The sequence below is a fragment of the Pseudoliparis swirei genome, chromosome 4 (genome assembly GCF_029220125.1).
Source record: "Pseudoliparis swirei isolate HS2019 ecotype Mariana Trench chromosome 4, NWPU_hadal_v1, whole genome shotgun sequence".
Lineage (NCBI taxonomy): Eukaryota > Metazoa > Chordata > Actinopteri > Perciformes > Liparidae > Pseudoliparis > Pseudoliparis swirei.
In genome coordinates, this window is record NC_079391.1 from 10,675,979 (window position 1) to 10,689,113 (window position 13,135).

The 13,135-nt window shown below is 39.6% G+C and overlaps 1 protein-coding gene across 1 annotated transcript; it reads right to left on the bottom strand.

Annotated features, from left to right (window-relative positions):
• Positions 1-2,361: 2,361 nt before the first annotated feature.
• got2b (glutamic-oxaloacetic transaminase 2b, mitochondrial) lies at positions 2,362-10,401 on the bottom strand. The gene is made up of 10 exons (XM_056413413.1): positions 10,255-10,401; positions 7,440-7,596; positions 6,954-7,082; positions 6,796-6,855; positions 6,549-6,710; positions 6,133-6,237; positions 5,769-5,919; positions 4,901-5,066; positions 4,583-4,733; positions 2,362-3,608 (listed from the first exon to the last, which is right to left on the bottom strand). Exons 1-10 carry the CDS (start codon positions 10,335-10,337, stop codon positions 3,486-3,488), a joined length of 1,287 nt encoding a protein of 428 aa, XP_056269388.1. The 5' UTR covers positions 10,338-10,401; the 3' UTR covers positions 2,362-3,485.
• Between the last annotated feature and the right edge of the window lie 2,734 nt (positions 10,402-13,135).

The following is a 13,135-nucleotide window of genomic DNA, read 5'->3' on the forward strand; positions in this document are numbered from 1 at the left end:
GAGGAACTGGTTGAGCAGCTCATCTTTTAATGGGATGAGATTATTGCTTTTCACGAACATAACAATAACATCTGTCAACGCAGTCAACCTCTTTGTTACGGGGTCCAATAGCTAGCTAGCCAACGTTACACCAACCCGAGCCGTGGCTGGATACGAGACCTCTTCCAAAACAAGTCCACACACACGCACTCACTCACTCACACAAACAAACAAACACGCACACACACATCTTCACGTCACGTGACCGACACTCGCTGTAGTTTAGTCTCCTTTTATTGAGAAGCTGAACATGAATCACATTACCTTGAGTTACAGCGCCTAGGTGGTGAATGAGCTGTTTGGGATATGGGAGCCTGTCGGTCGAACAAGGAGGGGCACGTGACATGTCACCTGACTGGAATAGTGGGTATTGTAGTCTTCTGTGTTGACTACTCCTCGATGACACAGGCAAATCCTGTATTTGGGCATTTGGAAATGAATGTACAGGAAGTTCCATGTGATGTTTCGGCAGTTAATACATTTAGTTAAATGTCTGATAAACAACGAGCCAATGCTACGCAGCATTCTGCTTTATTGCCTCATCTTCCAGCCCGGTGTTGTAGAAGGGCCCCGTATCAGGATCCCACAACTCAGGAAGTTCCTGAGGACTTGAGGACTTGAGGCCTCGTGCAGCAGGTCTTATGCAGTGAGAACAATCTCGACCCATGTTCTCACAGATCACTTCTAGTCACCGATAAGGACGAGGGCGAAAACTATCAATGACAAACTTGATCATTACACTACGTTAAGATCAGAAGAGCGTGACACTGCCATGTATACCCATAAAACTAAAATACAGTATACATTTAAAATAGTCAATTGACACAAGCAAGGTGTAGGCACATAGAGAACATTCCTGCCAAGTGTAGACTTTATAATAAATCCACTATGACCAGATCCTCCTCAAATTAACTAACAACAATAAACCTTGCACCGCTTTTACTTTTTCTTTATATACACACTTTTCTTTTAATTTAATTTCCATTATTATTTAAATTCTTAAATGTAATGCCCTGCTATGTGTATTGTAAACACACTTGCTGCTGCTTCAAACAAATTCACCCCTGGGGATAAATAAAGTGTGTATATATATACACTACCGTTCAAAAGTTTGGGGTCATCCAGACAATTTTGTGTCTTCCATGAAAACTCACTTTTATTTATCAAATGAATTGAAAATTGAATCGAAAATATAGTCAAGACATTGACAAGGTTAGAAATAATGATTAATATTTGAAGTATTCATTTTGTTCTTCAAACTTCAAGCTCAAAGGAAGGCCAGTTGTATAGCTTATATCACCAGCATAACTGTTTTCAGCTGTGCTAACATAATTGCACAAGGGTATTCGAATCAGATATTAGTCTTCTAAGGTGATTAGCAAACACAATGTACCATTAGAACACTGGAGTGATAGTTGATGGAAATGGGCCTCTATACACCTCTGGAGATATTTCATTAGAAACCAGACACTTCCACCTTGAATAGTCATTTACCACATTAACAATGTATCGAGTGTATTTTTGATTAATTTAATGTTATCTTTATTGAAAAGTAGTGTGTGTATATATATACAGGACTGTCTCAGAAAATTAGAATATTGTGATAAAGTTCTTTATTTTCTGTAATGCAATTAAAAAAACAAAAATGTCATGCATTCTGGATTCATTACAAATCAACTGAAATATTGGAAGCCTTTTATTCTTTTAATATTGCTGATTATGGCTTACAGCTTAAGAAAACTCTAAAATCCTATCTCATAAAATTTTAATATTTCCTCAGACCAAGTAAAAAAAAGATTTATAACAGCTGAGTGTTTGTCAAGGCTCAGGAAACCCTTGCAGGTGTTTCGAGTTAATTAGACAATTCAAGTGATTTGTTTAATACCCTACTAGTATACTTTTTCATGATATTCTAATATTTAGAGATAGGATATTTGAGTTTTCTTAAGCTGTAAGCCATAATCAGCAATAAATCAGAATAAAAGGCTTGCAATATTTCAGTTGATTTGTAATGAATCCAGAATGCATGACATTTTTGTTTTTTTAATTGCATTACAGAAAATAAAGAACTTCATCACAATATTCTAATTTTCTGAGACAGTCCTGTATATATATATACACACACACACTTTATTTAATTTTGTTTGAAACAGCAGCAAGTGTGTTTACAATAAAATAAAAAGCTGGACATATTACATTTAAGAATTTAAATAATAAAGGAAATAAAATATATACATACGTATTATAATTATTATTAATATATTGTAAGGAAAAGGATAGCAGTAACTCAGACTTTTAAAAAAAAAAGCACATTAGAACAGATCATTCTTCTATAACCATTTATTGTTTGTTCAATAACATACATGCCCAATTAGCCATTATTTTATGACAGAATGTAAAACATGGAGGCGTAGTGCCAGAGGTTTCAGAAGTATGAGAAGGCTGGGGGCAAACCCCACATTTCTTGATGAATAGACTCATACACTGTACACATACACGTGAGCAGTAGGTGGATATTTCTTCATGAACTGTCTGGAGTTCACCACAATCACTTACCCGTGTCATTTTGATTAACCACAAAGACTGAATGATTTGTATTTATTTTTTATTGAAAAAAATATATATATTGGACTTTGAGTTTAGGGCTCTGGTGGAATATGGAGGATAGAAATCTCCATTGTGGAATTCATTCAAAGTGGCTTAACTTTAACAGTGTTTGGCTTGTGTGCTTGTTTCTATCAGGCATTAAGAAAAGGACTGCTGCCCTGCCACCAACTAGATTAAAAACCATGATGGTTCAAGATCCCACTGAAAAAGTTCCGAATACAAGAGAACGATTGAGATGTCCCAAACAAAGAGAAGGAGGAAATTACTGGATGGTTAGCTAGTTCAGATGGACAGCTGCAGGTTAGTCTGTATGTTAATTAATACCCTGATTTATTTAGTCTTATCCTGAAACTTTAACGGTGCCATTTTTCAAATTTTTAAGTGCTACGACTTCACCATTATATTAAGAAACAAAAGAACTCACATTCTCAACGGGCTTTCAAATAACAGAAATCTCAACTTGTGCACAAACTTAATGCACAGTCTGACATTACTGCCACGTTGGTTCCTGGATGTTTTATAGTGAGTGGGCCCACTGCAGATGAACAGCACCCTTTTAGGAGGACGTCAATGCACAGCCAACACATAATAAATAAGCAATGATGATTCGTCAGTCGTGGGAGAAATGATGTATGTTACAATTTGGGGAGTATGTTCAGTGAAATGACTCAGAAACCTAGAAAGTTGAACTCATGATCAAATCCAATTCAGAAATTGTTTAACTAAACATAGAGCTCTTTTCTAAGCGGTGGAATGGAGGAGACAGAGAATAAGTGACGGGCAATGCTCCTCGGTAACACTGCTGCTGTGATTACGTAGATCTCCCAGCAGGATCCACTCTACTTGGTGACCACATGGATCCCGTGTGCCAGGTAGCCCACATTCCCAGAGGTTACGCCCGCCATTGAAATTCTGCCATCCTTGGTCATGTAAACTGAGAACTCCTTTGTCAGGCGCTCAACCTGAAGGGAAACATTTCAATAAATTAACACACAGAACTACAAATCCACATGACAGTAATCTAACCAACATTCCCAATGACAATTGTCAACAATTATTTATTTTTTAAAACCTAGTGGAAAACTTTAGAGCAAGAACAGAGAGGGCCTGAAAATACAGCATTGGGCAAGGTCTTATTTTTGGTTCAGAAGTGGAATTATTGATAAGTACAAATTTGTCCCTGTCCATCAAATTGGATTCAAAGCAATGTAACACTATGACAGAGACTTCAACCCAGTTTAAAATGTGATCCATAAATACCTATGAATTATAAGAGTGAAACTGTTTCTCTGTCTCGGTTTAAAGGAGTGGCATGTAGGACCCTCACAAGAACGGTCTCAGTGCTGTTGTGAGGTTGAACAACATCAATACAATTGTTATGGGCAAAGAATGTGTTCAGAAATAAGAAAACAGACTTTAATATTTATTTTAATCATTAACTCAAATGGGATGTTTGAGATGGGCCTATAATTGCTCCTTCGTGAGACCATTCTTTCTATTAAGAGCAGCAGTTTAAGGTTGTGTGAAATAACCGAAGAGAAGAGAACTGTTGACTTATTCCAGAAGATGTGAAGATGTGCCAGAATTGACAAACATTAATACAATTATTTCAGTTCAATCATAAAAATCTTTAATGAGAAACAGTTTGTTTGCTGACAAGTTTTCCCGATATAGCTCATGTGGTTTAAGATACGACAAGCTCATCTTTTAATGCGTGTAGAGATGTTGAGACTCAATGCAGAAGACAAGGTGATGGCTTTTTATATGTCAAACAATGGTAAGAACACAAACTCTATAAAAAAAACTCAATAAATAAATAATAAAGTCAAATTCTTCATGTGTCTAAGACACGTAGCAAATAAATGTTTCTGATTCTGATAAACAATGTCGCAAATTAACAATTGTGGTTAAGAATATAACAAAAAATGCCTTGTACCTGTTCGGGTTTGAGGCCTGTGAAGCAGAACATCCCGATCTGGTCGATGACGTGTTGCCAGTTTTTGGAGGAGCCCTCCTTTTTCAGACCAACCGCCAGCTGTTCTCTCATCTTAATGATGCGGTTAGCCATACCATGAACCTCCTCCAGCCTGGAATAAAGGACAGCAGGGTCCAACAGTTCAAGAAAGAGATTTGGGATTATCCAATTGATGAATACGGAAGATGAAGATTTGAACTTCAAGTGTTTTAGAAGTATCCAGACTACACCTCCGGTTAAGGTAATACGTGCGTGTTTATGATCTATAGAAACACATACCACAGCGAGCGCAGATCTGGTGTATTGAGAATGGTTGCTGCAATTCTAGCGCCGTTCATTGGAGGGTTGGAGTACATGGGCCTGATGAGGATCTTAAGTTGAGACTCCACCCTCTTCGCCTCCTCTGCGTCGTGACACACCACAGTGAAGCCGCCCACACGCTCACCTGTAAACATCAATATGATATGTACAAAGTTAGGGCTGAGAAACTGTAAAAACTGATGAATCAACCCTTTCAATCAAGTTCAGTCCTGAGGATGAGCCGTCATTATGGGCAAACGGTTAGAATTCCTCACTTACATCAAAGAATAAAATACAATGAAGGACTTCCTACATTTCTATACATAAAAATAAGAACATGCTATTGTAAATTTGCAACCAGTAAGTTGCATTGTAGAACATTCAGGTTACACGAGTCACAATCTAGACACGCGTTGACCTATTCAAAAAATGAGACGTGCAACTTTGATTATTTCCTTCAGATTTCATTTCTCAAAATTAAATTCTATCTAAATGATATCTCACCGTAAATGTGACTTACTAGATGTCACTGTGTCCACAATATGAAACAAGCCACTCTCCAGACAAACACTTGCCCCCCGAATGAATGTTCACGAGACGAATCTGCCTCACATTATAGTGTAACTATATGCAGTGCATTGAAAGTCTGAATGCCTATATGAATAAATCCTGCTCCACCATCTACTTGTTTCTACTGGGTGGTGATCAAAGTCAAGCAACAGACTTTTTTGCCAAAATTAAGCAGACATTATTACATAATCACTGGTTTTATCTAATTTCTGCACCGATACCTGCAGATAATTTTCACAAATGTGTAATTAAGAGCATGTAGTGACTTCTGACTGACCGTAGAGCCCCATATTTTTAGCGAAGGACTGGGACAGCAGGATGTTGTGGCCCTGCTCGATGAAGTAGCGCACAGCCCAGGCGTCACGGTCGATGTCTCCACTTGCAAAGCCCTGATAGGCCATGTCGAAGAACACCAGCAGGTTTTTTTTCTATAACAAGGTGTAAAGGAAACGGGGAGGACACGAGAGAGAGAAGCAGAGAGAGACAATTAGTTTATAATAATTCAAGTATAACATTTTGATAAAGTAAGTGTCAATTGTGGCTATTGAACTTTGAAGATTTCCTGATTTATGGATCAAATTAAATGTATCCTGAACACACTGCACATTTCACAGAGCTTCACTGAGATGATGCCTTCTCACCTTCACGATGTCAGAAATCTCCTTCCACTGCTCCTGCTTCGGGTCCACACCAGTGGGGTTGTGGGCGCAAGCGTGCAGCATGATCACACTCTGCTCTGGCATTTTCTTTGATAAAAAAAAACAAAAAGGTTTTAGTTAGTCAACTTACGATATGGAAGTGGAATGCAGAATCTTAGTTGATGGTGTTTTCATTGCAGTAACTTGCCAGACAAATAACTCATTACAATATGGACTCTACCCAGAATCTGATTAACAATGGCAACACCACGGATAATATTTCTATTGTAAACATTGGGGGCAAAAAACATTCCTTCCTGTGGTTGTTACATTAATACATAAATAAAAGTAGGACTTTAAAATGTTCCTTCACACATGTCCCTCACTCACTCCTGACTACTTGATCATTTAAATCTTACAGAGATGTCATCCAGAGCTCCTTTGAAGTCAAAGCCGCAGGTGGACGGGTCGTAGTATTTGTACGCTTTGAGCTCCATGCCAGCGTCTCTGAAGATGGGCGTGTGGTTTCCCCAGGACGGCTTGGGCAGGTACACGCCACGTGGACCTCCGTGGAATCGGGACTAGGACAAAATAAAGTTATTGTAAGATAACCAGCCTGAGCTAAAGTTGTGTTGCATGATAATGATCAATACAAGTGGACCTCACCAAAAAGTTGGCTCCAATGCGCAGAGATCCAGTTCCTGAGATGGTCTGGACGGTGATGTACTGTTTGGAGAAGAGACCCGCGGCATTGATTTTGACTTCTTTTTTTTTAACTGTCAGAATGGATTTTAACTAGATTTAGTTTGGAGTAGTTAACTTACCCTCCCACTCTTCATGACTTCACTACCAGCACCGAGAGCGAGTTCGGTGCAGGACTTGGAAAACTCCCCCAAACCACCAATGCCGAGGTACTCCTTATCCATCTGTTTGGTTGTGATAATAGCCTCTGCCTAAAGGGAACACATGACAATCAAAACAGTATAAATCACAACTACTCAAATGTGCTTGACTGGTATTCCCAGCCTCTATGAATTAGTTAAAATAGTGTGAAGACGCACATCAAATGCATCCACACTTTCTCGTGTTAATAAGACAGAATGTCCCCTTCAAACACCTGGTGAAGATATAAACCATACATCTCCCCAGTTCATTATCATAAGAAATCAAAACTCAATGATGGGACTGCTTTCAACACTTAAAAGAGGAACCTCTAAATTGCATTGGGAAAATAAAATCACTGTGTGCATGTGTGTGACATGAGAACATAGCATTAGTAGATGCACTGGCAGGATTGGTGATAGTTAAACCTTGCGGACGCAGCTAAGCACAAAGGGCTTGCCCATGTCATCCCTGTAGGCTCCGACTCCCAGGTTAATCTTCTTGGGGTTGGTGTCCTTCTTGAAGGCCTCAGACACCCCCAGGATGGGATCAGGGGGGCCCATCTGCACTCCACCCCACCATGAGCTGCAAAGACACACAATCAGATGAATAGTGATGAGGATGTGATGGCACACATCAAAGAGAATCAAAAGTGAATATGTGCGCACTTCACTGAGAAACAGTTAATCCCTTCAAACACCAATCACTCCTGACGAGGTCAGGAAATGAGCCGCTTCTCAAGTTCACGTCCTGATGCGATACCGGTCCCACTAATGGGATGGACGGATTAGGCTTGCTCCTGTGACCTGCTGCGGACCGAATACTTGAGCTTACCTCCTCGTGTGACCGGAGGATACCTCACTGACGTAAAGACTCATGAATGACTCATGGTCAGTGGGCACAAGTTACATGAAAACATAATCCATTTAGAGGACCCAGCGTCCAAAAACTAAAGTAAGTTAATACAGGTCTGAAAGACACACTCCCTTATTCACCAAGTTTATTCCCATCATAATAAAACAACCAACAGGGAAGTCTCTATGGAGAACACATATTTCACACTCTTTGCTACCTTTCCTTTGGCTTTCTTAACTGTTATTTATCTGGCGTAATAATATTTAGAATCCATTAGTTGTATTTTTAGTGCTACAAATTAGTCGTGACTTAATCGTCATATATATCAATTTAAGGAGACAAAATATGAACTATCCCTTGAGAGAGGACCGAGTTAATAGATGGCAGAGGAGTGTGTATTCTAGTAATACGAGCGCAAATCATAAACAATTGTTGCTAAGTACTACTAAATAATTTAGTTTGTGATTGGGCTGTAAATGTTACATGTTGACTTCAGCCTGACAGTCGTCATCAGTACATCATGCACGTGTCTATTGTAGGCTGTGTAGATTAGATGCATTTTAAACATGTTCAACATACCATAATGAAATGAATGAAAGTAAAGTTGATCACTCAAATTTAAATTGGGATGAATGTTTTTTTAATTTGTACAAACGTTTCACATGTTTTTTGCTGAAAATGCAACTACTCGAAAGAAACGCACATAATAAATAAATCCTAAAGACAAAATGCAGTAGAAAGTAGTCCACCAAACTGAACTGTGGTGGATTAATCAATGCCACAAACAAATTAAATGCATCATGTTACACATCTGCTTGATAAATGAGAGTTGCTGTGTGTAGGGAGTAGGGACCTTAACACTGCCGCACACATATTGTCTCAGGTTTCCTCTAAACTTTGCAGCTAAATTTAGGACTGGACACTTTGTAAAGGGCAAGAGTCTCCAAACCCCTACTAATAATACATTTAAAAAGATCACATGGGTTTATTAAATAGTGACTAAATCTCACTGACAAACAAGTTTATTGCAAGAAGGTCAAATGTGAACTGGTTCCAGTCCAGCCATGCAACTGTGAACTTGAATACAACCGAGTGTTTGCACTATACAATTAATATTTATATTGTATTTTGTAATTGGTGGTGCAGTTGCATTGTAAACTGCTTTGTACTTCTAAAGTTGAAATGCATAATATTTTCAAGAGTGCAAGTGTCCTCATTGTATCTGCATCAACACAGAACCCTTGAACAGCTGAACTTCAGCTTGTATGTACACATCACATTGATAGACAAGTTAGCAGTGATCAACAGACCAACGTGCAACAGGGCAGCCTCGACGAGTTTGACAGGTAAACGTCCAACATAAAAAAAGTACAGGTGGGGGCAACTAGTCATTTGTTCTTCTTCTTTGAAACTATCCAATATGCTTCGACATGACACATCAGGGTGAGATAAACACCCTGAAACACACCTACATAATCAGAAATAAGATAACAGCGAACAACACGAAACATAGTAATTCCTCTTGTGGACACAGAAGAGGCTGAACAGAGTCCAGCACCCTACTACGAGTTAAACTGTCTACATTTACACGCGCTACATTTTAAAAATCGTCTGCATGTATCATAATGTAATAAAAAGGCACTGCTGTATATCTAAACGAGTTTGCCCTCCAAGTAGACTGAAAAGGCATCGGTGACCATCTCAGTTTCAAAGAACGAGCCAATCGGCGATTAAAAAGGCGAGACGGCTCAGCCAATCAGCTCGCACGACTTCAACTACGACAAGTCGCTTAGCTCAAACTGTGCCTGGATTTGACGGCTGAAGCCAACGCGATCGTAAAAATCATGAGGGAACATCATGAGTTTCCTTTGAAACCAAAGCGAATCAGCGCAACCACCACCCTACTTTACACACCACCATAAACAAATTAACGCAACGAACTAAACCAAACTGGCTTTATTATTTTAACATACACACCGGCGACTCCTTCACGGTTACTCTGGCTGTTGACAACCCACCATGCAGCGAGCTTCGTTGACACACCAGCCACCCCCTGAGGTCAGCGTGAGGTTAGTTATCAGTTCAGAATCCCGGACTACCTCAGTGACGTTCGCCTCCATATGTTGGATCACCGCAGGAGCGAACGCGAGACAACACCCCGGGCCTGTGAAGTCATTTGACCCCTGTGTGTTAGCTTGACAGCTAGTGCGCTAAAGTAATCACAAAACAAGGAAGCGTCGATGCACATGTGATGGCTGACAACCCCTTGAACTCAAAATAACGGCTTGTCAGCTGGTTCAATTAAAATTAGCTGGAAAACAAAAGCTAAATCCACTTTTATCTAAACGTCTTCTCGCTGCTGGCGTTGAGCGTCTTCTCGCTGTTTACCTGTTGCGGGTGGACAGGACTCCCAGGGCCGGGGAGATGTTCCCCAGACAGTAGATCACCTTGTTGGACTTGAGCAGGGCCATCGTGGTGCTGCGGTTGGGTGCAGAGCCTCGTAGGATGTGGACGGACGTGAAGGGCAGACACGATCACGATGCGACGCTCTGAGTACGCGATGACGTCAGAGACACGCGCAACAGATTTTAGATTATAATCTCACGTGAATGCCCAGAGTGGCATGGTGACGAGAGGGCAGCGGAGGAAAAAAACACACACACACAGCGTTACGTAAATCCACATTCACATATTAGAAATACACTTTGTATTTTTAAATGATTCAGATGAATCGCCATTAACACAAAGGTGCGTCACTCATAGCGAAGAATGGTCTCCAAAGCAAATAGCAAATAAAACAAATAGAGTACAAATCACAGGAGAATTATCTGCTCTAGAAAAGATACCAAATTATACAAATACATATATCTACGACTCAAACACATTTCCAACATACAAGGGTCATATTGGAAAACAACGAAAAGTAAATGTGTCCAACTATTTCTAGGCTCGAAAGAGTAAAAAACAAAACAAAAAGAGGCAGAAAAAAGTGTGGCATATATAAATACAAAACATAATGTAAATCACTGTCAACATGTATGTGACTGGCTACATTTTAAGTTTAGGCACCAAAAATGCTAACATGTTTGTCACTTTTGTTCTGTGAAAAAAAGAACCTGCAGTGAATGCTATCGATAATAATTTCGGTCTAACCCTCAAAGAAGCAAAAGCAAAGTTGATCTGAAGTCAATGGTCTTTAACTCGAGGATCCAGGCTTCCTCTAGACTTCCACAAAGTCAATTAAGTGTATGTTTTCCATCAGGTTTTCACTGTAGGCTACTAGGAAACAAACAACAACATCTAGAGCCCCTGCTTGGGCAACACATTATTTAATGCCAGTATCTTTCAATATTTTTCTTGGAAAAACCTGGTTTGACTTGAGATGTTGATGAAGTTACCGACTGTTGTAAGATTACAACTCACTGTGGCTGTTTAAGACAAACCCCTTCATGGTAAATCCTTCAACTGACACAGAGGGCCCTTGTTTTCAAATAAGTAGCATGTAATAGCACATGCTGCAAGAACTGTTACACGTGACTACCACATTTAACATCAATTGGACACATTTAAAATCAAGATGTTAATGTGAAAGAGATTATTTAATGTATTTTTAATGACAATAAGTCAAAGGGTTTATCGGCGGTGGATATGCTCCTGAAAGTTTGCTGTCATGTGACGCACAGCTGACATAAGTGACAAACTGTGGATACAGTTGATGGTTTCTTTATTAAAGCGATGGGAAACTTTATTGCAGAAATGATACCAATGCCCGGAAGCTGCAGTTACCTCATATGTCCACATGAGGGCAATGTCACACAATACATTGAAGCGATATCTGCTTTTATAGCTGCTCCATTCCTGTCTTCACCCAGTTCATCATGGAGACTTTGATTTTCTAATCCCAAAATGATATCCCACCTGCGTTTAGGTCAGATTTAAATATGATTTAGTCTTTGCTTAAAATGAAATGCTCAAAATGCCGCTGAGTCACGGAAGAAAAAGTAATAGATAATTTAGAGATATCATAATTGATATAGTTGTCCTACCTGATGTACTTCATCCTCCCACCAGATGGAGGCCTTCCCTACCTTTAATTCCACACAGCTCACACGCTCTCACTGGTCCTTAATGAAGCTTCACTATTATACAAGTTGACAAGAACAGCAAGCTCACTGTCCATCGGTCTGTGCAGAGCATCAACCTGGAATGACGTCACGCAGCAGGGCCTGGGTGCCCATGTAACATTGACTCATGGCACCCCAACAGAGTGACTTGCATGAGGTACTGCCAGTGTATGAAGGAGATATGGCCGTTTGCAACACACCAGTCATGTCAGAGAGCTCATGTACACGTGCAATGATTCAAAACAGGTATTTGTGGAACAGAGATGAAAACATACCCGTTAAAGTTTCAATTGTTTATTCAGTAACATGTTAATAACCATGTGCCATGTATCCTGAAAAGTATCAGTTGTAGTTGTATGGCTTTGCATCTCAATCATTCTACATTTGTCCTTGTACTACTTTGTGGAAAGAAACTGATGACAGCAACATAACAAGAGCAACTGAAGGTTGAGGAACCGAGCAAAGAGTTGAGCTGAAAAGCATGAAAAGGAAAGAGCAGCAGAAAAAGAATAAAAACTGATAAGAGAGAAGTGTTACTGACAGTAATGCTGAGAAACATCTCACAGCTTAACTTTGGGTTGAACAGAGCTCTGTAATACCCATTGTACAGGATGTGTGTGTGTGTATACGCGTGTGTGTGGAGGGGGAGGAGGGGCATGTATACGTGTGTGTGTGTGTGTGCGTGTGTGTGTGTGTGCACGCGCATAAGTGTCTTTACTGTTATTATTGCTATTCATTCTAAAATAAATCGACAACCCCTCATTTTGGCTTTTTTTCTTCTTTTTTTTTCACACAGTATGACAAATATAGAGTATTATATTTATGGATTTAATGGGTTGTTGCAAAGATGTTATTTCATATATGTTATATGTATGCTGCAACTTGTTTCTTCAGAGTGTTTTTGGTTCAGTCTTCACACCAGAGGTCCATGTTGGATGTGTATTTCATGACTGAGAGAACATTTAGTGCAATAACAGGAATTCTCAACTTCTTGCGCAGAGAAATTAGGTCAACGTTTAAGGGAATGTCCTCATGAATCACATTTTTTATTTACAAAGAGAGTATAGTCGAAGTGAACATGAGTGTCGCCCAGGCTACCAGTGGAGCTTGACAGCGATCTGAGGATGAATACAGTGACTTTTACA

Bases quoted from the DNA above. Each gene is read 5' to 3' on its own strand.
- got2b (XM_056413413.1), bottom strand. From the start codon at position 10,337: ATGGCCCTGCTCAAGTCCAACAAGGTGATCTACTGTCTGGGGAACATC. The intron at 6,711-6,795 runs GTGAGGTCCACT...ATTTTGTCCTAG, and splicing joins GCATTGGAGCCAACTTTTTG to TCCCGATTCCACGGAGGTCC. The intron at 3,609-4,582 runs GTACAAGGCATT...GTTTCCCTTCAG, and splicing joins CAGGCCTCAAACCCGAACAG to GTTGAGCGCCTGACAAAGGA.